The sequence below is a fragment of the Aplidium turbinatum genome, chromosome 4, assembly GCF_918807975.1.
Source record: "Aplidium turbinatum chromosome 4, kaAplTurb1.1, whole genome shotgun sequence".
In the NCBI taxonomy this organism is placed as follows: domain Eukaryota; kingdom Metazoa; phylum Chordata; class Ascidiacea; order Aplousobranchia; family Polyclinidae; genus Aplidium; species Aplidium turbinatum.
Genome location: NC_137475.1, coordinates 21,287,857 through 21,314,873, shown reverse-complemented (window position 1 = coordinate 21,314,873; position 27,017 = coordinate 21,287,857). Strand labels below are relative to the sequence as shown.

Sequence of the window (27,017 nt, the reverse complement as noted above, 5' to 3'; positions counted from 1 at the left end):
TCATTAACAATTACATTATTCATTCAATGGGAGAGCAAATGTGAAAAAAAATTTCTAAAACTTTTTTTTTGACTTTTTTTCAAAATTATTTTTTGTAAATCTATGAAAAATAGGGTATTTTTTTATTTGTTTGGTCTAAAACATTAAATTGTGCTTAATTTATAGTTTTGGAATGGCTTCTCTGACTAATTCTAATAAGAATAGACACCTCATAGACCAATATAGCTGTAATATTGAAGAAAATAAGCCCGATTTTATAAAATTGTCAGTTTTCGGGGTTTTTGGGGGTGCAGACGCTGAATTTTGACCGAAAAAATTTAAAATAATTTTTTCCTGATTATTTGACATATTTTGGTCCCAATAAGCGATAGGCAAATGGGTTTTGAGAGGGTACCCATAAAAAGGGCCTCTACCCCCTACCCCTACTGTTGCATTTTTCCAATTTGAAATTCAATGTTGCATATCGCGCGATTTTGGGTATTGAACCCTCTTCAGTGCAACTTTTATCAACAGCATAGTACAGTAAAATTTACAGCAGTTCACTTTAAAAAAATGGCTAAAAATGTTATTTGGTTGCTAAGAAACAAATTAGTCTACGAGCAGTAATAATGACAATTTTTATGCAAATTATGAAGGTAATTAGGTCATAGGCTACATTATAAAAGTAAAGTGAGAAACTTAAGTTGCAACAATAAAAAGTCCCAAGCTTGACTGGTCCCAGGCTTTGGCGTATGTCAGCTTGACTGACCCCATTGTTTGTTGGTTACATTTAAATACTTCGCCGAATGCTTAATATTCTCGTACTTTTTATTGTTGCAACTTAAGTTTCTCACTTTACTTTTATAATGTAGCCTATGACCTAATTACCTTCATAATTTGCATAAAAATTGTCATTATTACTGCTCGTAGACTAATTTTGCAGACTAATTTGTTTCTTGGCAACCACATAACATTTTTAGTCATTTTTTTTAAAGTGAACTGCTGTAAATTTTACTGTACTATGCTGTTGATAAAAGTTGTACTGATGAGGGTTCAATACCCAAAATCGCGCGATATGCAACATTGAATTTCAAATTGGACTTTGTCTCACTTTTACGCATGTACTCATACAATTAACATGTACTCTAAAAGGTCGTCGTTTATATTATAGTGTTCACATTTTTCTTAAATTTTTGATGCTTTTGTATCTGCTTTACGCGGATCCCCGATTGACTTTACGTTGATACGGGTTTAAAGTAATCGCCCCTTTTTTTAAATAATTAGTTAGAAGTATCTTGCATCCGCTAGTTCGGATCATGTAATTGTAATAGGAGGCTGGCTTGACTGGTCCCAGGCTTTGGCGTATGTCAGCTTGACTGACCCCATTGTTTGTTGTTTACATTTAAATACTTCGCTGAATGCTTAATATTCTCGTACTTTTTATTGTTGCAACTTAAGTTTCTCACTTTACTTTTATAATGTAGCCTATGACCTAATTACCTTCATAATTTCCATTAAAATTGTCATTATTACTGCTCGTAGTAATAATGTCATTATTACTATCTGCTTTACACGGATCCCCGATTGACTTTACGTTGATACGGGTTTAAAGTAATCGCCTCTTTTTTAAAATAATTACACAATACTGTGGTGTGATTTTGTGCAAAATCTACATGCAAAAAATATGTCCGGTTGAAATATTAAATGTCCGCTGAAAGGGCCAGTCCGGTAGGACATGCTTGACCGCCGGAAAAAAGTACAAATTTCGAGGCCTGTCATTCAACCCAATCTAGTTCATAAGTTCTTCAGTATTTCTTTTGTCCATCAGCTTCACGCCACACATTGCTCTCACCATTGCTCTCTCAGTTCTTCTTGAAATCGCCAATTCGTTTTCCCATGTCTCACTTCCGTACAGCATTGCAGATCTCACACAACTAGTATAAATTCTTCCTCTCATTTTCAACGGAAATTTTGTACCACATCTAGCAACTCTTGACACTCTCTGAATTTCACCCAACCAAACCTTACTCTTGCATTCACTGCCGCTTCACAACCACCACTGGCATTCAATCTATCTCCTAGATAGCAAAAGGTATTCATTGATTCAACTTCGTCATTCAGCTTTTCAACAGGACCATTGACCAACCATTCCTTCTTCAATCTTCTTGCATCTTTCACATTCAAAACCATCTCTGGATCTGCATGCCACTCTCTTCATCTTTGCACATCTTCCATGCAGCATGCACCCACTTCATGCATTTTGTACACTTAACAGAATTTAGAGTATATAGAGTTAATTACTTTTTTAACTGTGATTTCAATTTTAGGTTGTCCTGTTAGTTTTACAATAACACAATTGTTATGGATTCATCACAGCAATGCGACATTGGAAAAAAATAGAGGAAACGTGCCATAAAATTGTCTTTGCTAGAAGCAGTGGACATAGATGGACTTGCCAAAGCAGATGTTGAATTAATTTGCCGCAGAACTTCGCAAAAGATGATATTAGAAATATCTGCAAACATCATCATATGGCTTATCTGTCAAAATATCATTTGCAACATAAAAAAGTGTTTTTGTTTATACGTATTGCAGCTGTTTGTTCCCAGTAGATGTCTTGTATAATTTTAAAGGCATACTAAATGAAATTTTCAAACGGGAATTAAGCATTAAAATGCGTAAACTGAACACTCAAGAATACATTTCATAAAAAATTACTGAAAAAAAAAAGTTTTCAATGGCGCTGGCAAGGTGCAAACTCCAATGTTTCATTTATTTTTTATTTTTTTGCAAAATGACCAAGAAGTGAAAAAACTGCTTGAGAATTGCGTCACAAGCGACTAGCAGTAGCATTATCAAAAGTGTTTTTCCGCGTTGGGTTGGAAAGTTCAAAGGTTTTGCGTTCCGTAAAAAATGCTGATTACTCCACGCCTTCTGAATTGCCTAACTGAAATTGTTTCACATGCCTTTGTGGAGTTTGCCTTCAAAAACTTGTTTTTTTACATTTTCATTTTACATTGATTGAAGGCCTGAATACGTTGAATCTATGTAAAAGAAGCTGATTTACTGTTTGAAGAACAAGATCTGCCATTTGAAACTCATGCAGTAAAAACTCTTGCCCGATCAGCTGATTGCTAGTCGCTTGTGACGTCGACTGTATAATCGCATGCTTCGCTGCTCAAGCCCATTCCGGTTTTGAAACCTCTGACAAAAGCACGCGCGCAATGGTGGTCAGGCCGCAATGGGGCCAAATTTTTTTCAAAATCGTTTTATGGTAGCATGTTAACACAAAGAACGTGGAAAATCGCCAAGTCAGGTTTTTCCTTTAGTATGACTTTAAGGTCTTTTCCATCTATATCAAAGGAATGTAATATTTGGAATAATTTAGCACAGGGGTGTACAACCTTTATTACAGGAGGGCCAGATATAAATAACTGGGTGAAACTGCGGGCCGCACATTTATTTAACATATGATTTCTACTAGTTGCAGGCACAAAAAAGTAATTTTTTGTTATTTTTTTTTATGGCATTATTAAGGGTTATCGCGGGTCGCACGTTGCACACTCCTGATTTAGCATATGTCGAACCTTGTCAAAAGCTTTAGAAAAGTCCAGGGCTGCGATTTTTTCTTTCTTGTCGAACGACCAAAAATTCTACGCTTGTTTGTCGAATAGTAATATGACGTCACAAGAGTCAGATTATAAGCGTTTGGCGGCGAGTTACCGCACAAGTTGTGTGGTATCAGAGTCACTTTAAGTTTTTAATCGTACGCTGGTTGAGTGATTCCATCTACGACGGCAAAAACATTGCCGTCGCCAAATCAACACATCTCGGATTGCTGCGACAATTGCCGTATGCTTTAATGTTTAATCAAACGAAATTTTATGCGCTTCTTCATCGCGTGTCACACGGCGGTCGCCCAGAGCATCACGCAAGCTATTTTATGCGCTGACAATGCTCTTGTGAACTGTAAAAAGTTTGCAACCTTATAAATACCGGCTTATTGTTACGCAAAAGTTATTTTTTCATCGAATGCTTATTGTTTACCGGTGTCGTTGCGAATATAAATCATCGTGAAAGAAGATACAGTTAAAAGTGGAATTTACCTGCTATAGATTATCAAACAGAAGGAAAAGCTAGTGTGGTATTTTGCAAAATTTGTAAACAATTTTATGACGGAAACAAATCGGAATTAGAAAAGCAACGGGGTCAAGTTAAAAAAGTAGTACAAAATTGGATAAACGGTTCTTCAGCAGAAAAGAAAAATAATGCTTCTGATCATATGGCATTGCGCGTTCATGAATGGGCAGTTTTGTGTCTTCAAGTATTCCAGTGACGATGCGACAGCTTCATCCTCCCATACAGCGTTTTATGATTCCTATTCTGACAGCTAGTTCTTTATCAAACAGACTCGTGTTTGCTCGCAGTATCTCAATTGTGCCGAAATTATGTTAGCGTAAACGTAAATCGAGACAATCTTCTCGCAGTGAGATATTAATTTGTTACCGGTACGTGGTTATTAACGTTATTTTATGATAATTTAAAGTTCGCTAGATGTCGAATTAATGTAAAACAAACGTAAATTTCTTCTTGGGCATTGTTATGCAGGCAGCAAAATTTTGTTGTTTTTGCATTGACTTCACGTCTGTAGACGTTGAATCAATGTAAAAATGATGATTTTTGCTGTCTGGGTACTCAATGTAACTTGCCAGGAAAATTAAATAGATTTGTGCTGACTCGAACGTTGAATCAACCCAAAATTAACTTACTTTTCCCCCTGAGTTATTTAACGTAACAGCGTGCGTATCGCTACTTTTGGTATTATTACATCAACTACAAATCAAACAGTGCGGTCGTGACTCGTGATAGACTACTCTAGTATATTTTTTGCTTCTTGTTTTTTCGATTCAACGTCTGCAGACGTTGAATCAATGAAAAAACGACGGGTTTTGCCAGCTGGGTTGTGTGCTTTTGTGAATGCAAATGCAAAATCGCCCATTACGTAATCACAGAAACCCTTTTGGTGGATGGAACTGAAGTCAAGTTGCAACCGTGTTTATCTGTCTACTATTCTTTATTCACATTGCAAAACATTTTTGCAATCTTGGAACAACAAGTGCATAAGTCAGACATAAATCCAAACTTACAAACATGTTGACAATTAAAGTAGCCCACTTCGGTTATTTTATCTATAAAAGAAACCCGTTGTGTCGAATAGCACAAAACGTGTGTGGTGAAATGTTTGATGCCAGGCGTTGGAACTTCAATCAAAGCATTCTCCCGCAGTGTTCAAAATGGCGGCGTTGACGCCTTGGGAGTTTCTCGTGTGAAGCGTCGCTTTTAGACCTTGCTTTGAAGTACCTGGCACAAGAAAGTTTATGTAAGTCAGCACTCTTATGATTGCATCACGTGATGCTCCCCCCCCAAAAATCGCAGCCCTGAAAAAGTCTATAAAACACAGTTGCAGATCCTTGTTCTTTTCTAAACATTTCCCTGTTATCACTTCTAATATGAAAATTCCACTTCTGGAATCAGTTCCTTTTCAATCATTTTTGAATCACTTCATTTCCTTCTGTTTGCAACAAACTGTGCTGTTGATATGTCTAGTTTTAATTTTGTTGTCGATTTCATCATTATGATTCGAAGTAAGATAGATCTTTGTTGGATGACTCACACAGCATCTTTGTTCTGTGAAGTGAGCATTCTGTGGCTCCAGTTTTCTTTGGTAAAGCTATGAATATAGAATGTACCGTATCACCAGGAATACTTCGGACATTGTCATAAATATGATTTAAGATCTCAGTGGTTAGGTCCAAACCCCATTTATCTAAAGCAGGGTCACCAACCCTTTTTGCATGCAAGTCAGCCTAGTCACTTTGGCACTAAGGAGAGCTGTGGCAGGCTGCACTAATAACATTTTAGATAGGTCGACTTATGCTAGAAAAGAACGCATTTCGTATCCAGTATACAGCGTTAGATGTTAATATTTATCTTAGAATACCACAGCAACAAAATTAGTTCAACAACGCTACTGCCAGGCCAACTGGCCAAGCTCCTTTAACAACACTTTTGACTTAGAACATTAACAATCCCTATTTACCGAGGCCACTTGTTTTACGCACTTATAGCGAGGCAAGCAGTTTCATCAGAATATTCATCGTCAAGCAAGGTGATTCAGGTCGCCATAGGTCTGAGCGTCAACTTACAAAAAATTGAAGACTAGCTCTAGTCTACACCGACTTCAGAAGCAGTGCGTTTATTAAACTTTATATACAACTGTAAATATGTACCATGAGGCCTGTTAAGCATATTGGCTTAACTTTTTTGTGTTTGTCCTATTGATAATTAACACCTTAAAATCCATTAAAATTGAAGAAATTCGGTTTTGCTGCTAACTTGTGTAATGTGTATTGCTAATAAAGTTTTTTTCGCATGAAGGACAAAGTGGAGCAGGAAACAACTGGGCAAAAGGTCACTACACCGAAGGTGCGGAGCTTGTAGATTCCGTCCTTGATGTTGTTCGAAAAGAAGCTGAAAGTTGCGATTGTTTACAAGGTTTTCAACTAACCCACTCCCTTGGAGGAGGAACTGGTTCAGGGATGGGGACTCTACTAATCAGCAAAATTAGAGAAGAGTATCCCGACAGGTGAGAACTAGCGGCAATGCTTTTGTAACTTTACTACTTCTAAGTACAGTAGTTTTAATACCGTACTAAATAGTGTTTGTTTTTAGGATCATGAACACTTTTAGTGTTGTGCCTTCACCCAAAGTTTCCGATACCGTGGTTGAGCCCTACAACGCTACACTTTCTGTTCATCAGCTAGTAGAAAACACTGACGAAACCTACTGCATCGACAACGAAGCTCTGTACGACATTTGTTTCCGAACGCTCAAACTAACCACTCCCACTTATGGCGACTTGAATCATCTCGTTTCCGCTACAATGAGCGGTGTCACAACCTGTTTGCGGTTCCCAGGTACATCAATGCTCTATTGAAAGATTCAAAGTATTTTGCTTGACATAAGTTTGCCGTTGTATACATTTCAAATCTGTTTATGTGTACCAGTTCAGCTGAAAAATTTCGGTTTGCAGTGAAACAAGTTTTGTTGCGAAAATCTTCATTTAAAAACACGCAACGAAAATCTCCATTCAACAAAATGCTCAAACAAACAACTAAAATTTAAAAGTTGTGACCTTTACCAACCGACTATGCAGACTTTTAGGGTCCACGTCTGTTAGGTGCCTGTCAAGTAGGGTGCGCAGTGCGCACACTGTAGTGTAGCATCAGGAATCAGGATATGTTGGTGGGGCCCACTGTCATTTAGATGCTATTAAGTGTGTCAAATTACACTCAAACACTGGTCAACAAGAATTTTTACAAGACAAACCAACAATCATTTTCAAGTAATTCATGTGCGCTGAGCTCAAATCTGAAATTAGAATTTGGATATCACGACAGGCTATCACGACTATCACGACACGCCGTGTGATCGTACCTCCGATCGGTTTGTTACCAAAGAAGTGAAAAAGCTATGGAAGATCAACACACCCGACCAGGACAGCATTTCTAGCTCCTTCTCACGGAGCGAATTTAATGCTGCCCTCAAGCACCTAAAACCTGATAAGGCCCCTGGTCCAGATAGGATATGTCCAGAGCTTATCATGCACGCTAGTTATGTTCTAAAGTCCTGGTTATGCGATTTCCTGTCGTCCTGCCTGCGCCGCCTCAAGATTCCTAAAGTATGGAGAAGATCTCTGGTTGTCGCGATCCCTAAGCCAAACAAACCACTAGACGATGCAAAGAGCTATCGCCCCATCTCCTTGCTCTGCATCCCTTTCAAGATCCTTGAGAGACTGATCTACGCTCGTGTCGAACCAATAATTGACCCACTGCTTCCCAAAGAACAAGCTGGATTCCGACACGGGAGGTCAACTGTAGACCAAGTCACACTACTAACTCAGGATATTGAGGAGAGTTTCTCGGCAAAAAAGAAAGCGGGGGCTGTCTTTATCGACCTAACAGCAGCCTATGACACTGTTTGGCACCGTGGCCTAGTCTACAAACTACTCCGCCTACTCCCTGACAGGCACATGGTCAAAATGATCATGGAACTCATCCACAACAGGAGTTTTACCCTTACCACCGGAAGCGGAAAACCAAGTAGACTGCGGCGACTCAAAAACGGTGTCCCACAGGGATCAGTCTTGGCTCCCCTCCTTTTCAATGTCTATATGCATGACCTACCATCAACAACATCTGACAAATATGCATATGCTGATGACTTGGCCATCTTGCACTCTGCGAAAGACTGGCAATCATTAGAAATGACGTTGAGCCAAGACATGACGACCATATCTGGATACCTTCACCAATGGAAACTGAAGCTCAGCGAAAGTAAAACTGTGACGGCAGCCTTCCATCTCAACAACAGGGAGGCAAAACGTGACCTGAAAGTGACCGTTAACGGCAAAATTTTGCCGCCCTGCTCAGAACCTACATACCTTGGGGTTACACTTGACAGGTCACTCACATACCGTCACCATTTACAGTCACTACGCAAAAAGCTGAAATCTTGCGTCGCCCTGCTGAGACGTTTGGCAGGCACAACTTGGGGTGCAGGTGCTGACACCTTGCGCACTGCAACCCTGGCGTTGGTCCACTCCACTGCTGAATACTGCGCCTCTGCCTGGTGCCGCAGTGCCCACAGCCCCACACCCGTCTCATCGACAGCCCAATCAATGACGCATTGCGAACTGTAACTGGATGCCTGCGCCCAACTCCAACAGAGTATTTACCAATCCTTGCAGGCATCCAACCTGCTGAGCTTCGCCGAAAGGGAGCCCTTATACACCTTGCTCGCCGGGCGAGGGATCCTAATCACTTGCTTCATGCAAAACTCAACATCCCACCTCAGGAATCTCCCCGGCAATTAAAGTCAAGACACCCCTTTGTGCCAGCTGCTGTTGAATTACTACATCCATTCAGCGATCATGCCATCAGCGCAGCACACTTCATGGAAGACAATTGGAATGCAGCGTGGTGTGCCACCGACACGAAACTACATCGTTTTATACCTCACCCGGTGGCGCGCCCCCCTAGTATGGACCTGCCTCGGCCGACTTGGGTCAAGCTCAACAGAATCCAAACCGGAGTCGGTCGCTTCCATTCCAACATGCACAAATGGGGTTTGGCTCCCTCACCGGCCTGCGAATGCGGTGCGGAGCAACAAACTGCTGACCATGTCGTTCTCGAATGTCCGATCTATAAGGCACCAAATGGAACGCATGGTATAGCGGGTCTGCTACTATTCGGCGAGTCCGATTCGGCTAATCCGATTCGGCGAGTTCCCTATTCGGCGAGAGCCTTTTTCGGCGAGTGCCCTTTTCGGCAAGTTTTTGAAATTTTATTTTTAAAGGGAATTATCGGGTACCGTAGCCTACCTAATTATAATTGCCGTTTTTACATCGTTATACGTTGATATCGTGCAGAAAGGAATAAAAATAAAATGTTTGAACTATTAAATTAAAATTCGTTATGTCAGTTCAGTTGAGTTGTTTTTATTTCTGACCATCGTATGAAAAACAATACACGTCAACATAGCAAAGGTAGAAGCGACAAAGCGCGAACGTTAAAACGTGCTTGTGACCGAAGTAAGTTATTGAGTTGAAAGAAATTTGGCATGGTTGCAACACCTTCAGAAAAATTTAAGAAATGAAGGGAAAATAAAAAAAAGACAATGTTACAAAAAAAAATCATGTTTAATGTCTATAAGTTAGTACTTTTGAATAGTTAAACTGATTAGTTTGGATCAACAAATGTGTGGCCTACAGCTTGGATTGAAAGGAAATTATCGGGTACTGTAGCCTAGTTATCCCAACCAGCAGAAATTGCCGTTTTTACATCGTTTTAACGTCGCTAAACGTTGAAATCGTGTAGAAAAGAGAACTTTGCTGACTAGGATACGTTGAAACTGGGAAACATTCACAGAAGCTCTTCGATTTGTTCCAAGAACCCATTTAGCCTAACAGTTCATTTGTACATTGATTCAACGTCTGAATACATTATCTTAAAAATGCATAATCTTAAAAATGCAACGTATCGAAGGGGTTTTGTGAATGTTTCTCAGTTTCAACGCAGGCCTTAAAACTCGTGTTTTTTTTTCGGCAGCCATCGTGGCCTACCGAGAGCTTCTTCTCGGCGGCCAAATCTGCGTGCTTGGAGGCCAAAATACAATAACGATAGCACAAGTAAATAGCATTAAACTTGCAACAATGTTAAAATGATCACTTAGCGTTGTTGAAGTCTGGGCGACATCCTGCAATAGAATCGTTGTACCACGCATTAAATGCTTTATCAGGATTGTAATCCGGTATTGTGGGACCATCCAACGACCCTAAATTGTTTTAACTGCTCGCAGCTCAGTAAATTGTTTCAACTGCATACCGCCTTTCATAAAACCTGACCATTTATTCCGTTATGATGTTACCATTGAGGGTGTGAAGTCACTAACCCACAGCGTTCTCAACTATGAAGACACGTGTTTTACCCACGGATGTCAACTAACCTAGTTCTCCTTTTTAACAACGATTCAATATCCGACAACATTGAATCAATATAAAAACGAAAATATTGCCAGCCGATGTAAATTAGCACTTCGGATTAACACTTCGTTAAAATAAACATCGGGAATTGCAAACAAGACTTACAGCGCTGGTGATCGCAGCTGGATATATTCAATACAACAGTAGTGACTATGATGCGCTGACCTAATTCTGCGTCACTATTTGATACTACATATTTTCGACATTTAATCCACGATCATTCTATTGCGAAATTAAATAATTGGCTAGAAGAAACCGGAGGCCAAACTTGGCTGACGGAGGAGGTAGCACCGGCGGTCATTCAAGCACTACTTAGCGGCGATGGCCGCCGGCTGCTTTAAGGCTTGCAACGTATCCTAGTCATCAAAGTTCTCTTTTCTACACGACTTCAACGTTTAGCGACGTTAAAACGATAGGCCACACATTTGGTTAGCCTTTTCATTCTGTTACTACAATGTAAAAATGAACTATAAGTTTCTGGGCAGCCGATTGTAGCATCGAATAGACAGCGATAGACACGTGTTTCGCCCATGAGGCTGGGCTCATCAGTATCGCACCGTAGTGTTGAACTGTTTTATTCGCATCAGTAGCTCACGATACAAAAGATTGACACGGTGAGAGAGTACAAACAAACATAGCCAGGTCGAAGACTTTAAGAAACCGGCCTGCCACACCCCGCGGCGGCGGGGAGCGGCGTGATTTATGGGGTAACGATGCACCCGGAGGGTTAAGTCCACCAGCTTAGGTCGCGGGGGCCAGGCTGGGGAGTCGAGGTACCTGTGGAGGGAGAGTGTGGATCGAAACACTATATGGCCCGTCCGCAAATTTAGAATGGCGGAGCGGGCCAGGGAGACAGGCTCTTTCTGCATAGCCCAGAATGAAGCCCTGCGACGGACCGGGCGACCCGTCGCGTGTGGACGCTGGAACCGGCAGTAATTGACCGCCGGGCAGCGCCCACGTCTCCTTCACGCGTCCTCGCGCAGGTACTTTGACTCTTATACCCGGTTTGCCAGTAGGCAGAGCGGATAAAATTGGGGTCTCCCACGAGGAAGAGAGTCGAACCATTTAAGGATAATTTGGCTCTCGTGGCAGACGAATATTCAATAAAAATGTGGAGCAGAGGCTCGATGAATCAATATACTGTAATAAAAAAATATATATATATATATATATTATATATAGGTGGGAGTGTAATTAATACTCACTGGAGAAGAGTAAGCTTTCATTCGGCGAGCACGGATGTGCACTGGCCAGACGTTGAGGCAGGTTCACCCAGCTGGGTCGGGGAGGCTAGCGATCGAAACCAGAGGCACTGATAGGCTACATTTCCGGTAAAAATAGAAAATTGGGGTAGAAGTTTTGAGGCTGCATCGAGTTGATCAGGGGATCGTGTTGATCAATGCATTGAAAGCAGAGCGATGTTGATCCGAGCGGGCAAGAACAGCGTTACAAGGCGAAAGCAGCGTATGACAGTTCGAATCTTTGTGGAAAGAAAAGAGCCAACATGAACTGTTAGGCTAACTGGGTTCTTGGAACAAATTTTTGCTGGTAGGGATAACTAGGCTACGGTACCTGATAATTTCCTTTCAATCCAAGCTGTAGGCCACACATTTGTTGATCCAAACTAATCATTTTAACTATTCAAAAGTACTAACTTATAGATATAAACATGATTTTTTTTTGTAACATTTTCTTTTTTTCTATTTTTCCTTCATATCTTAAATTTTTCTGAAGGTGTTGCAACCATGCCAAATTTCTTTCAACTCAACAACTTAGCCTACTTCGGTCACAAGCACGTTTTAACGTTCGCGTTTTGTCGCTTCTAACTTAAAAACAACTGAACGGACATGACGAATTCAAGCACGTTTTAGCGTTCGCGTTTTGTCGCTTCTACCTTTGCTATGTTGACGTGTATTGTTTTTGATATGATGGTCAGAAATAAAAACAACTGAACTGAACTGACATGACGAATTTTAATTTAATAGTTCAAACATTTTATTTTAATTCTTTTCTGCACGTTCAGCGACATTAAAACGATGTGAAAACAGTTAGGCTACGGTACCCGATAATTCCCTTTCAAAAATAAAATTTCAAAAACTCGCCGAAAAGGGCACTCGCCGAAAAAGGCTCTCGCCGAATAGGGAACTCGCCAAATCGGACTAGCCGAATCGGATTAGCCGAATCGGACTCGCCGAAACGGGCCATTCCATGGTATAGCAACGCTGGACGAAGCTACACTTACCTGGCTCTCCATCACCTGCCCTGAAATTTTATTTGATCTAGTCTCAAACGAAAGAAGAAGAAGACGACAGGATTTCATAATAATCCACTTTTCTTTCCGCATATAAAGAAATATTTTATAGAGTTCATGGCTTCAGCGTTGTATTTATGATGTAACAATTAACTTAGCATTATGATGAAATAGTTGCAATTGTTCGAGATAAAGGATTGGATGAACCGATTTCATGGCATCATAACATTGACTGCTGGTTGTAGTAACATGACGAGTGACATGCAGATCCGGAGATAGTTTTGAATGTGAAAGATGCAAGAAGATTGAAGAAGGAATTGTTAGTCCTGTTGAAATGCTGAATGACAAAGTTGAATCAGTGAATGCCTTAAATTGCTATCTAGGAAAGGGCTTCTCAAACTTTTTTGTTCTGCGACCCCATTTTGAAAAATATATTTCTATGCGACCCCATTATGGGGACATCCACGTTAATGACATTAAAAACGAGGTTAATTCTTTTGTCTCAATTTGTTTTTGGCTTACTTTATAATACTCTTACTGAAGTAATAACACAATATCGAAAGGAGCATGAAAACAACAATGAAACATGAAAAAAGCAACGAATGAAAACAAGAAATAACAAACGAATAATCCGACCCTAATTAAGACTACAACAAAACAATACAAATGCACCCAATTTACGAATCACAAAAAAATCCGCTAACATGATGAAAAGTGAACAAAAACAAATCATTTAATGGGATGGATGCGCTTGATTTTTCTTACACAAGTGATCCATTCATGGAACGATACAAGACAAAGCAGAGCGAAGAGCATCTTCAACAGTTTCCAGAGAGGATCGGTTTTTACACTTGTTGGTGGTGAGTTTTGAGAATGCCGCTTTACATAAATATGTTGTGCAAAAGAGCAAGAGTTTGTCAAGGGCTAGGTCAGAAAGGTTTGGGTATTCATTCCTTGTGCTTATCCGATTATTTCATTATATACTTCATTTTATTTATTAATACGACTTTCTTTTATTTATTTATGAATATTTTATTATTACGACCAATTATTTCATTATGACCCCAAAATTTCATTACGCGACCCCATTTGGGGTCGCAACCCATAGTTTGAGAAGCCCTGATCTAGGAGATAGATTGAATGCCAGATTGCAAGTGGTGGTTGTGAAGCGTAACAAGGTTTGGTTGGGTGAAATTCAGAGAGTGTCGAGAGTTGTTATGTGGTAGAAGATTTCTGTTGAAAATGAGAGGAAGGATTTATACTAGTTGCGTGAGATCTGTACGGAAGTGAAATGGGAAAACGAATTGGCGATTTTAAGAAGAACTGAGAGAGTAATGGTGAGAGCAATGTGTGGTGTGAAGGTGATGGACAAAAGGAATACTGAAGAACTTATGAACTTGCTTGGGTTGAATGAGAATGTTGATAAGTTGGTGAAGACGAATGGAGTGAGGTAGTATGGGCATGTTTTGAGAAGGGATGAAGATGATGTTTCGAGAAGAGCGTTCGAGTTGCAAGGGGAGGTTTGTAGAAAACAAGTAAGACCCAAGAAAATGTGGAAAAGGCAAGTTGAGGAGGAAAGCAGCAAGGTGGACTTGACAAGAGATGATGCGTTAAGAGTTAGACAGATCGATGTGGAGGCAGAGTGTAGGTGATTGCGACACTTGAAGGTGAATCCAGCCACCCTTGGTAGCGGGGACATCACCGGATTAAAACTGGACTACTACTACTCTGTACTTTGCTCCACTATTAGTTCCATTAAATTATCATCAAAAAACAAATCAAATAAATCCACCGAAGAAAGAATAGCATGGGAGTTTTCTAAAAAAACATTCATTGGATTCGTTAATAGTAGTGAAGGAGAACCTCCACCACCTGTTCAGGGTGCACTTTTTTTCATGATTTTTGTTTTTTTGCTTGGTTTGGTAAGTGATCTTCAGATTCATCATTAATTTTTTCCGGTAATTCAGCAGTAGCACTCTTTGATTTCCACACAAGCGATCAGGAGATTCAATGTCAAATTCTGAAGGACATCATTTACAGTGTAATATCTGTAAAACATGTCGAGTATAAGAAGTAAATACGGGCATAGCAAAAAGAAGATTTTAATAAAAGTTGTGTATTGTACTGAATACTGATATTACCATATTGCAACACATGAAAAAGGTTTCGGCATTTGAAACTGAAAGGATTTACACAATATCTGTATATATGTATAAGTTTAGAAAGTTAATTTTAAAGTATTAACCTCTTTTAAGAGAACAAACAATGAAGTTGGTAAAAAAGTAAAGTTTACTCAGCAGCACTTACTTTTGCCTAGTCTCCATTTTCCACATTATTGAAATGCACCTCAAAACGCAACCACAAGCAAGTTGGTACGATTTAGGAGAAGATTTTATGTTAGGTCAAAAATACGTTTCCACATCGCAACATGGAGAATAAAAGGGTTAAAAGCAATAAGTGAATAAAAAAATGACGGAAACCTCTCAAGTACATGTAGTTCCACACAAGGTGAAATTTGAATCTTAATACCTATGTCCTATATGTGCCGTGCCGCTAGTATCCAGTTTCTTGTATTTTGAATCCATCTCAAGATGATTGCTATGTCCTAGCTTGGTGACAAATTCCTATTATTTTCTCAAGGTTTTATTTTTTATAAATTCCATTCATTGCTTAGTAGGGGTGTTCAATTTCGATTCGATTTCGATTAAGGTGATATTCGAAATTCGTTTTTCGTATCGGACATATTCGAAATTATAGCAGCCCTTTCGGCTGAACGCGGTTGAAAGTAACGCAAGTGGCGCGAAATCTGTCTTGTCGCATTTTGCAAGCGAAAAAAGACGTCGACGCATGCGCATCGTCGATCACGTGACTACCACACGCTTTCGCGGGTCCAACGGGCAGTCCTGCACCAGGGATGCCAGGTTGGCATTTTTAATGCCAAATTTCACAAATTTCTCTCAAGAATGAAGATCGCTAGGTTGTGCAATAGCAGAAAGTGTAGGCTGAGCTTTGTCGCAGTTTTATCCATTTTTTACCGAATCCATAGGCGCCTAAGCCGTGGGGGCAGGGCCGTAGCCAGACCGCAGCGCAAGGGGGGGCAACTTTTTTTTAGGGGGAAGAGGGCGAACAAATTTAAATGGGCAAAATCATTATAATTGTAGCTGTTGCTCGAGAATGTTGAGATTTTGCCAAGAGGGGGCAACATTTTTTTCAGGGGGGCGAGGTCCCCCAGGCTCCTGGCTGGCTACGGGCCTGCGTGGGTGCCAGGCCCCCACGCATATTTCTGTGTGAGGGCAACTTTTTATGCTGTATTGAATATTGATACATAAAACAATAGATCAACTAGCGATCGGCAGCAGGAAAACACTTTTTGAATGCAAACCGCAACAGCTTTGCGATAAATAATCACTATGAACGAGTTGCGATGCTACAATCCAACACCAGACAACGAAATCTGTCATTTTTACATTGATTTAATGTCTGCAGACGTTGAATCAATGTAAAAATGACTGATTTTGCTGCCTGGGACATAGCAAACATCTATCATTTTGTGTCGATTCAATGTCATCAGATGTTGAATGCATTCAAAAACAACATAATTTGCTACGTAGACGGAGCGTGCGTTTAGCTTTATGCGCTTGCAAACGTACTCGATGTCGCTTTTGAGTCGAAACCTCTGCACTCTGCAGTGAAATGTCGCGGCAGTGAATCGCTCGCTGTGAAGATGAACTTGAAGTGTTTGGGATCCCAGCGACCTCGGCTCCAGAGGAGCAATCGTTTTCAAAAGCTGGCCTGACCGTCATGAAGCTGAGATCCCGACTGAAGGGTGACCATGTCGATCAGCTTGTGTTCATAAACACCAACATGGGCCTGGAGCTGTAGACGTTATTTTGTGTTCTTTTTTCGCAAATTTTCATGGCTTTTTTTCGCGTTTTCTAGCGAATTTTTATGTCGTTTTTTTCAATAAAATCACATTTTGCAGTTTGGTGAATAGTTGTGATATTCGAAATCGAAATTCGAAAATCGAAAACAAATTAAATTTCGAATATTCAAATAATCGAAATTGAACACCCCTATTGCTTAGCATAACTTTTCTCGAAAAAATCACACTTTCTAATTGGTGGTAAAATTACGTTTAGCTGGAGTCTGAAAGTAAAAGTTCATTTCTCATTTGTTTATTAAAATCACTCTTAGAAACCATCATCTCAAAACATCAAGACAACTTTCCACTTTCATTTTACTACGCTGAAGAGATCGGAAGATCGAAACACTGACCACTGTCCGAGTATCCGTAGTTACTTTTTATAATGTCTTTTTAGACATTGTCCTTGAGATTTGAGAGGTTACTGTTATTTTTTTTATTCACTTCTTGATTTATGCATATCAGTTTGTATCCTCTGGATCCTTGTATCATTCATGGGCCAATCTTATAGAGGTTTGCTGGTACACCCCTTCATTTTCTTGAAATCTTAAAAGCAATGATTGGCAATTCTTTTGGAAAATTTCAAGCATGACCATTGACCAGTTTGGTGACATTGTTAAAAGCATTATTTTTCCTGTTAACATTTTTGTTGATTTTTATCATTGCTTTGGTCTTGAATTTTTGTTTTATACTGTAAATCAGTGATTCTCAACCTTTTTTGGCCCATGGACTATATTTAAAAAAATATATCCGATGGACCACTTTGCTATGTTGACGCCTCATGAACGTCACTAGTCGAAACCTTATTGCACATAAGTCAGAAAACTCAAGGGCGTGTTCAATGGGTTTGCTACTATTCGGCTAATTCTAAAATAGCGCAACGTCACTATCAAAGCAGTTGTAATTACTAGGGTAGGCCAGTCCGTGGTGCATTCCCAGGTCCAACGTCAATTCAAGTAAACAATGGTTGCGATTATTACAATTCAAGTACTTGACATTTCTTGGCACAACATTTTCTCAAATGATCAAAATATAGTCATCATAACACATTATTACCTGATTTGTTGCGCACAAGTGTGGATGCGAGCCTTGCATTTCTCATCACGTCGAGAACAACGCCAGTATTTCTTAAGCCTGTCTGCAGTGCACTATATTGAGCTAGTTAAACATGTAGCCATCATGTAGAAAAACCTCACCTTTGCGTTGCATACTAATTGATTCCTCTGCCATGATAAACTAACATCAGGATATCCTGTCATTTAGGATGCAATTTATCACCCCATGACATCATAATGCCCCAAAAGGGCTTGCTGTGTTGCCAATCCTGGGGCCTGACAGGTTGCTTCAATTTTAAACTAAAAAAAAAAAACGTTTTTTAACCCATTTTCCCATCAAATCTTAAAAATTTAAATGATAATCAAAACACCAATCAGTGTGAAAAAAGATTGAAATTCAGCAATGACTTCAAGGTCTGACAGTGCTCTCACTTTTAGGGATTTAGTTCCAAATTGGAACTTTTAGCCACTTTTAGGGACAACTCTAGGGATTTTGATGATCTAGGGATTTTTTGGGGATTTTTTACAATTTCTTGCAAATCGTATTGCATAGTTTGCTAACTAGTAAATTTTGTTTTGTTTCCTTTTCTGAGGAATGGATGAAACTGGCCGGATGAAGCTAGGGATGTTTCAACCGCAAAACAACTGGGCATTGTTGTAGGCCTAGTCTATAGCGATGTAGAAGGTGTGTGTGTTAAAACCCAGTTCCTTGACCTTTTAGAAGTTAATGATGACACAGCAGAAGGCATATTATATAGTGCAATCAAGCAGTCACTGAATGCAAAGGCATACCAATGTGCATTGGCGTAGCCAGGGGGGCGAAAAGGGCCCATTCCCCCCAAATTTTCAAAGTTTGGATTGCGAAGTTGAGCCCTTTATTGAAAATATAATAAAGTTTGTATAAATTTATATCGTTTTCCAAGGCATCTGGCAATTAACACCTCCAGAACTTGTTGCCGATTGTAATTGTATGTCACGAGAAATAATTATATTTAGGCCCAGGGTGAGATTGCTGGTTTATGTTTTTTCAATTAATTCAAGGTCATATCTTAAACGTTTTCTTCGCTGCTTTGGCGTACGTGACTTTACGTTTGGGCCTTCGACACGTTTCAACGAGTTTCTACGCTCTTTTAGAGTCATGTGATAATATTTCAGAATCGCTTACTCTGTTGGGTTTTTGTTTAGTTTTTGGGTTTTTGTATAGCTGAGTTTTTGGTGTTCTCTCATTTTAGCCGCAGTTTTTGCTCGTTGTTGTGTAAGAGCCTCCTTTAATAAGTGAATAGCTGTTGATCTGCTAATAAATTTCATACAAATATTACCCTAACAGTGTTTCCAAAAAGCTCTATAATCCATTATTTGAGTGCAATTTTGCAAAAAAAATTCTGGGGGAGCATGTCCCGGACACCCTACAATATGAGTGCCTTCGGCACGCTCTAACCCCCTAAAGTATTATTGTTTCCCTTGCTAAATCCATCAGGATACGCCACCCATAGGCGTAGCCAGGGGGGCAAAAGGGGCCATGCCCCCCCCCCCCAAATTTCAAAGTTTTGATTCCGAAGTTGAGCCCTTTGTTGAAAATATAACAAAATTTGTAGAAATTTATATCGTTTTCCAAGACATCTGGCTATTAACGCCCCCCTTGACTTGTTTTAGACACACAGAAAGACGCCAATAAATTTTGCAAATCGTAAATCGCCCAAAGTTTACGCGATTTGCGCTTCTTTTAACTAATCTGTGGAAGCAATTCCAGAATCGCTTACTCTGTTGGATTTTTGTGTAGTTTTTGTGTAGCCTAGCCGAGTTTTTGGTGTTCTTTAATTTTAGCCACAGTTTTTTCCCGTTCGTGTGCAAGAGCTACCTTTGATAAGTTAATAGCTGTTTATATGCTAATAAATTGCATACAAATATTACCCTAAAATTCTTTCCAGAAAACGTTATAATCCATTATTTTAGTGTAATTTTGCAAAAAAATCCTGAGGAGCATGCCCCCGGACCTCCCTAGAATACGCGTGCCTTCGGCACGCTCTAACCCCCCCCACGAGTTTTATTGCTTCTCTTTGCACAACCCCCAGGATACGCCACTGCCGCGCCATTAATCAAATGCTTTGTCGTTCTTTTCGATCCATCAAATATTTGGCCCCCCCCCCAAAAAAAAACTTTCTGGCTACGCCACTGGCGCCACCGCACATCAGGTGGCAATGTCTCAAATCAAACACTGTGTCGTTCTCTTGAATTCATCACATATTTGCCTCCCCCCCAATTTTTTCTGGCTATGCCACTGCCAATGTGCAACATTGTCGGATATTCATTCTGACACTACCTATGTAATGTTTGGTAGCAACAACAGTGTAGTTGCCTATGTAAGGCTATCCTGATGTTGTGACTTGTGACAGTGAAGTGTACCTGTCACATGGATATCATTTTGCAACTTTTATTTTGTACTATTTTAATTACACAATATCTGAGTAAAAACTGTCATTTGTTTAGACTTGCAATAACTTTGTCAGCCTGTCATACAAACTAGCCGTGGTTCACTTTTTTATCTTAGATCTTAGTATTCAATTGATATTTGAATGATGTTTGAAAGATGATACGGAACTGTGCAAAAAAATTTAATGAATTATCTAGCACGCTGAATTGAAAATAGTGTTGAAACGATTGAATGAAAGGAAATGCTGTGGGCTACATTTCATTCGAAATCCAATGTAACACGCTAATTATTTTTAGGGATTTTTCATGCCATCTAGGGATTTTTTGACATAGCTCTAGGGATTTTCTGGTTTTCATTTGTGAGAGCCCTGAGGTCTGATGCCAGAGCTATGACGCCAGGCTGCTACTAGTATATTGAGCCAAAAAAGTGTATTGAACTATGCACATAGTTCATGTAAAAGAGCTTACTTTTTATGTAGCAAGGTAATTGAAATATTCTATTATTTTTTAAGGTTTAGACTAATTTACCTATTCATTTTGGGTCACTAGACTGCTTACCGGTAGTCCGGTACTAGCTGGAAGTCCTGTAGGCTACCTTAACCTATTTGCTAAAAAAATCCAAGCAAACATTTTCTTATGAATAGGCCATGACCATGCTATGATGTCAACAAAACTTTTGAATGTAATGTAAAGGCAAACCATACGTGGTAGCCTATAGGTTTCATCGAAAGGAAATATGTTTGCAACCGCCTAATTGGTTAAGTTAAACTTCGGTACAGTAGCCTAGCTACCGGCTAGCAAACCCTGTCATTTTTACATCGTTTCAACGTCGCCAGAAAATCGTGTAAAAAAGGAACTTTTGCTGACTAGGTATAGGTTGCAACTGAGGAACATTTACAAAAGCAATTCAATGTGTTCAAAGAACCGAATTAGCCTAACAGTTCGTATTTAGCCTAGGCTACATTGATTCAATGTCTGAATACGTTGAATCACTCAGTTGGCCTATTGTTTTTCTTTACAGTGATTTCACATCTGAACAGGTTGATTCAATGCAAAAAAACTGTTTTGCTGACTGGCGTGCTTGTAAATGCAATGGTCATTTCAACGATCAATTGCAACACCGATTTGCTCCAAAATTACAAAGTGCGTTTCAATAGTTTGGCAACATATTTTTTCATTACCATGGTAACAGGAGGAAGAGGAAAACTTCTATTTTTTCAAAACGCTGGCAGTGAAAGTGTTAATGTAAAAATTCCTTTTGTGGTCCCTTTGTCTTGAACAAATCCAAACTGTGCTGTTGAAATTTCCGATTTTAGTTTTGGTCTCAATCTCATCATCATGATTCGGAGTAAGATCTTTGTTAGATGATTCACAAGGCTAATTGTTCTGTGGAGTGAGCATTCTGTTGCTCCGGTTTTCTTTGGTAAAGTTATGAATATGGAACGTACCATATCACTAGGAATGTTTCCGGTGTCATAAATATGATTTAAGATCTCAGTGGTTAGGTCTAAACCCCACTCATCTAAAGCTTCGATAATTTCAACTATAAAAGAAACGATATTGTGGAATAAAATACAACATTCTCTAAATAAATAGAAGGCGTCGTTGGATTTGGAATTTTGTGATAATAGGGAATTAGCCGAATCAGATTAGCCGAAACGGGCCATTTCGGTGTTCAATCTTAGTCATTAATAAAAAATAATACGTAATTGACTTAGAATTAACCAAACCCTTTCAGTTTGCACACTCAACCTTAACTACTTGAATACACATAATTTTAATTTAAAATTTTATTTTAACAAAACATCATGCACATGTTATTTCAATAGAATGGTAATGTCTCAGTCTTGCTTTTTTAGCAACAGGAGCTTCTGACATTTTGTTATTTTGAAAGCATTGCAGAATACAGTACTTAATTTAGCGTCTGAAAAAATATAACATGTGACATTCATAAAATAATTTAATTAACATTCAGTGAAACAGCTAATAGCTCTACTCTCCCTAAAGAAACTTTGTGCCATGAAGAAGCGCAATCTTTTTAACCCGCAACACTAATCTTAAACTCGGACCCCCAATTCCAACAAAGATCAAGTGATCATACATAACACATGCATACATTGGCACTGATCATCCAGAAGTTTGTTTTTGTATCGTTTGGTGATATACTGGTTGGAAGTTGATGTAACACCAATATGAGGGTCTGCTACTATTCTGTGAGTCCGATTCGGTGAGTTCCTAACCTCTAACCCTAACCCCTAATCCTAAAACGGCAATGATAATTAGGTTACGGTACCCGATAATTAAAAAAAAAAATTGAAAAAATCCCCCGTTAAGGGATCGGACTCACCGAATCGGACTCACCGAATCGGACTCGCCGAAATGGGCCATTCCGCCAATATGAAGCCAAAACATTCCATAAAATGCACTGTTTATTTTTTTACCCCAAATCAACGAAATTTATTGGGGTAAAAAAACACCTCAATATTCAATAATAATCTACACAAACATTTGGAGGCCCCAGTCTTTGTTGCATCAAGTAGCCTCACAATGTAACATTTAAACATTCATACTACCTATCACTAAAACTGAGCAAAAACCTTTAATAAATTCCTCCAAACCTTTTTTGCACCCTTTGCTGGCCATATTTACTCTTTTTAACACATCTCTTCTTTGTCAAATCCAATCTTTTTCCTCTACCCCTCAAAGTATTCATCAGAGACCATTTAAACAGAAACTAAAAAAGTTGAGTGAATATCTACTCAATACTCATTTTTGATGTAAAATGGTAAGTGTTTTTTTTTAACCCCAATACCCCACTGTTTTTTTTACCCCACTTGACTACAATCATTCATCAGAAATGCATGATTATGTGACAGTTCTCCCCGCTGTTTTCCCTTACAACTACATCTAATTTTGTTTTAAATTTATATGTATATAAATTTTAAATCATTTTGACTAAAAATTCATATTGACTAAATTAATTTTAGACTAAAGTTTTGGAATTTTTATGCTTTATTTTTCTACCTGTGTAATATACTGTATAGAAATAGTGTATAGTTGCTAATTTTTTGCTTAAATTTTTAATGAAATCTGAATAATTATGTTTTTCATCCGACGTAACCAGCACGGAGTTCTACATTTTAAAAAGTGGAACTTAATGTTATGCGCCTTTTTTAGGTCAGTTGAATGCCGATTTGCGCAAGTTGGCTGTGAACATGGTTCCATTCCCTCGACTTCATTTCTTTATGCCAGGATTTGCTCCTTTGACCAGCAGAGGAAGTCAGCAGTACCGCGCACTAACCGTGCCCGAGCTAACGCAACAAATGTTTGACGCCAAAAACATGATGGCCGCGTGTGATCCCCGACACGGGCGGTACCTCACTGTTGCTACCATGTTCCGTGGTCGCATGTCCATGAAAGAGGTGGACGAACAAATGTTGAACGTCCAAAACAAAAACAGTTCTTACTTTGTCGAGTGGATCCCTAACAATGTCAAAACCGCTGTATGCGACATCCCACCACGCGGTCTCAAGATGGCAGCTACTTTCGTTGGCAACAGCACTGCAATCCAGGTAGTGTTTCCTATAGAGCCGGTGGTCCGTTGTCCCCAAGGGCTCCGCTTTCAAGGAGGGGTTTCTGGAAGTTTCCGATTTCGTAGCATAATTGACTAATTACAAAATTTAAAAAAATTGTTACGCTTTATTTGTGTAGGCCAAGTAATACAGTTTTTCTCAAAACTGGACGTCTCGACGCCTCGGTGCGTCGAACGACGGTGAGGTTTTGAAAGTAGAAAAGTAAATATTAAAGACTTTAATCTTTTTGTAAGGTTATGTACAGTAGTGTGCAAATTAATTGGGACAAACCGAGAAATACCACACATTTTGAAAAAGAATGAAATTTAATATGTAAAAACATTTAATATTGCAAACAATAGTTTCAAAACCTAATATGTCCTCCTTTAGCTTGAATGAGCATGGAAACCACTTTGGCATGAAATTAACAAGGTTTGAGCAGATGTTTTTGATTCCGTCATCATGGTGCCGAATTCGTATTATTGCCTCTATCAGTTTGATGTTAGTGGAGCAATCAGACTTTTGAAGACGTTTTCTGATAATAGCCCACAAGTTTTCAATCGGGTTCAGGTCAGGATAATTGCCGGGCCATCCTAAAACATTCAATTTGGTTGTTTTAAAAATTTTTTGCATTGCTTTTGACGTGCAGCAGGGTGCAAGATCCTGTTGGAAAATACCGCTTTCATCTAGGAATGCTTCTTTCATCGTTGGAAGCAACTTCTTCTTTAAAATTTCTTTATATTTAGCAGAATTCATCATCCCTTCAACTGGACATAATCTTCCAGTGCCTTTGAATGTAAAACAACCCCAAAACATCTTTGGGAGATGTTTTGGAGCTTGGTCAATGTGTGAAGCATTTAAGGGTTCACCTGCACTTCGCCTCACATATTGCGATCTGTAGCCATGCACTTCAAAATGGCTTTCATATGAAAAAATAACTTTGTGCCACTCTTCTTTACCCCATTTTTTATATTTTTTGGCCCATGCCAGTCGCTTCTTCTTCATAGCAGTTGTTAGCATCTGCTTCTTTTGAGGTCTTCTGACTTTCCTTCCTGCTTGAAGAAGTCTTCTTCTTGCTGTTGATGAGTCAACGTTGACTCCTGCGGAGGCCAAATCTCGCTGAATATCTTTGTTAGTTTTTTTAGGGCCTTTAATGCTGTTTCGCAAAATCACTTTGTCACGTCACGCCGGGAAATGACTAGATAATTGGCAGTTATTGACAAATACATGAAAGGGACTCAAAATATGTGAAAATTTCTCTTTGTCCCAATTAATTTGCACACTACTGTATATGTATTAGGGTGGGTCAAAATTTGGACTTTTTCTCCGATTTCATTGCTGCAAATTTTCTTTCTTGCGAATAGTCATAAAAAGACATTCCTGAAAGTTTGAGCTTGATCCGAACATCGTCTTCATTTGTAAAAATCGCGATTTATAAAGAGACTTGAAGCGATTTTTTTGAGGCTTGAAAGTGCATTGTTTTTAATAGGGAGTTGTTTTCACGAGATTTGAAAACGTCATAACTTACTTTAATTCTTATTGTAAAAAGTTGATTTATGCATCAACAGATTCAATATAATTAGTAAGATCCAATTCATTGTGTATGTGTACTGACTCCGAAAAATGATGACGTCATCAATGACGTCTTTTGAAAATTAACGCAGCACAGTGTAACTAATTGATAGCGATCCTTATCTAACATTATCTATCGCAAACACGCAATATTTTCATACTGAAATGTAATTTAATAATGTAGGTGACGTCATCAAGTACCAGCATGATGATTATGTTTGGAAAGTACATTAATTCATTATCAAATAACTTAAGAGTTGAAGCATGGAGAATTATCAGTTTTATCGCTTTTTGCAAATTACTGTTTGATGACGTCATCATTTTTCGGAGTCAGTACACAATGAATTGGATTCTACTAATTATATTGAATCTGTTGACGCATAAATCATCTTTTTACAATAAGAATTAAGTAAGTTATGACGTTTTCAAATCTCGTAAAAACAACTCACTATTCAATACAATGCATTTTCAAGCCTCGAAAAAATCGCTTCAGGTAGCTTTATAAATCGCGATTTTTACAAATGAAGACGATCAAGCTCAAACTTTCAGGAATGTCTTTTTATGACTATTCGCAAGAAAGAAAGTTTTCAGCAATGAAATCAAGAGAAAAAGTCCAAATTTCGACCCATCCTATTATGTATTTATGTAACTTATGGTCAAGTTGATTGTTTTGAAACAGCAGATGTGATCGATGCTTAAATTAGAAATGCAAACGTGAATCAGCAGCCTATGAGCACTCTCAGCTTTGTCATGATGGATTACAAACGAATACTTTATGTAAAGGTCGCAAAAATTTGTTAATTTTGATAAAATTTATAGAAAAACATTAAACCAGCATAGAGGGTAGCTCATAAACTTCGTCATCAGTGCATCACAAGTTAATCTAATTCTTTTAAACATGTCCCGTCGGAACTAATGAAACTCTTGTTTCAAAAGACGTGATATGGGCTACTAAAATTTCAAATAACAATATTTAGTGGTCCGCTAACACAAAAAGGTTGAGAACCACTGCTATAGAACAGTTAGTGTAGGCCTACTGTTTTTGTTTCAGATTTATGCGTATTTCGTAGCCTTCAACAAATTGTATGTTTTGCAGGAACTGTTCAAGCGCATTTCCGAACAATTCACCGCTATGTTCCGTCGTAAGGCTTTCTTGCATTGGTACACTGGCGAAGGAATGGACGAGATGGAGTTTACTGAAGCCGAAAGCAACATGAACGATTTGGTTAGTGAGTACCAGCAATACCAGGATGCGACAGCCGAGGAAGAAGGGGAATTCGATGAGGAAGAAGGAGAAGATGAAGAAGCTTAATTTAAGAGAAACTGCAAATTGTAACTCGTAATTAACCAACGTTTTATTTTAAGTCAATAAAGTCAGACAACGCCTTCGAAGGTTTTATTTTCGTTTTATGGTGCAAAGGTCGCCAGAAGCAAAAAAAGCAAGCATCAGACTGGGTAGTAGGGTGTTTCATTTTTTCCACACTTTTAAAATTAAAAACGTTCGGGTTTGCGTATGATTGGATTTTGGCCACTGATTTTCATTATGACGTCATTTGGATGTGGCACCGCGTGGTCGAAACTCGTGTGGGGCTAAAAATAAGGGATTTTCCGTAACTCGGTAACGGAACATGGT

General features: G+C 39.0%; 1 protein-coding gene across 1 annotated transcript in view; it reads left to right on the top strand.

Moving 5' to 3' along the window:
* Positions 1-26,770, top strand: part of LOC145768300 (tubulin beta chain) — a 56,250-nt gene extending 29,480 nt beyond the window's left edge. The window contains exons 3-6 of the mRNA XM_082579778.1: positions 6,418-6,625; positions 6,712-6,956; positions 23,418-23,812; positions 26,481-26,770. Of these exons, the coding sequence (XP_082435904.1) occupies positions 6,418-6,625; positions 6,712-6,956; positions 23,418-23,812; positions 26,481-26,696 (1,064 nt within the window). The 3' untranslated portion in view covers positions 26,697-26,770. The remainder of the gene's footprint in view (positions 1-6,417; positions 6,626-6,711; positions 6,957-23,417; positions 23,813-26,480) is intronic.
* Positions 26,771-27,017: the final 247 nt, after the last annotated feature.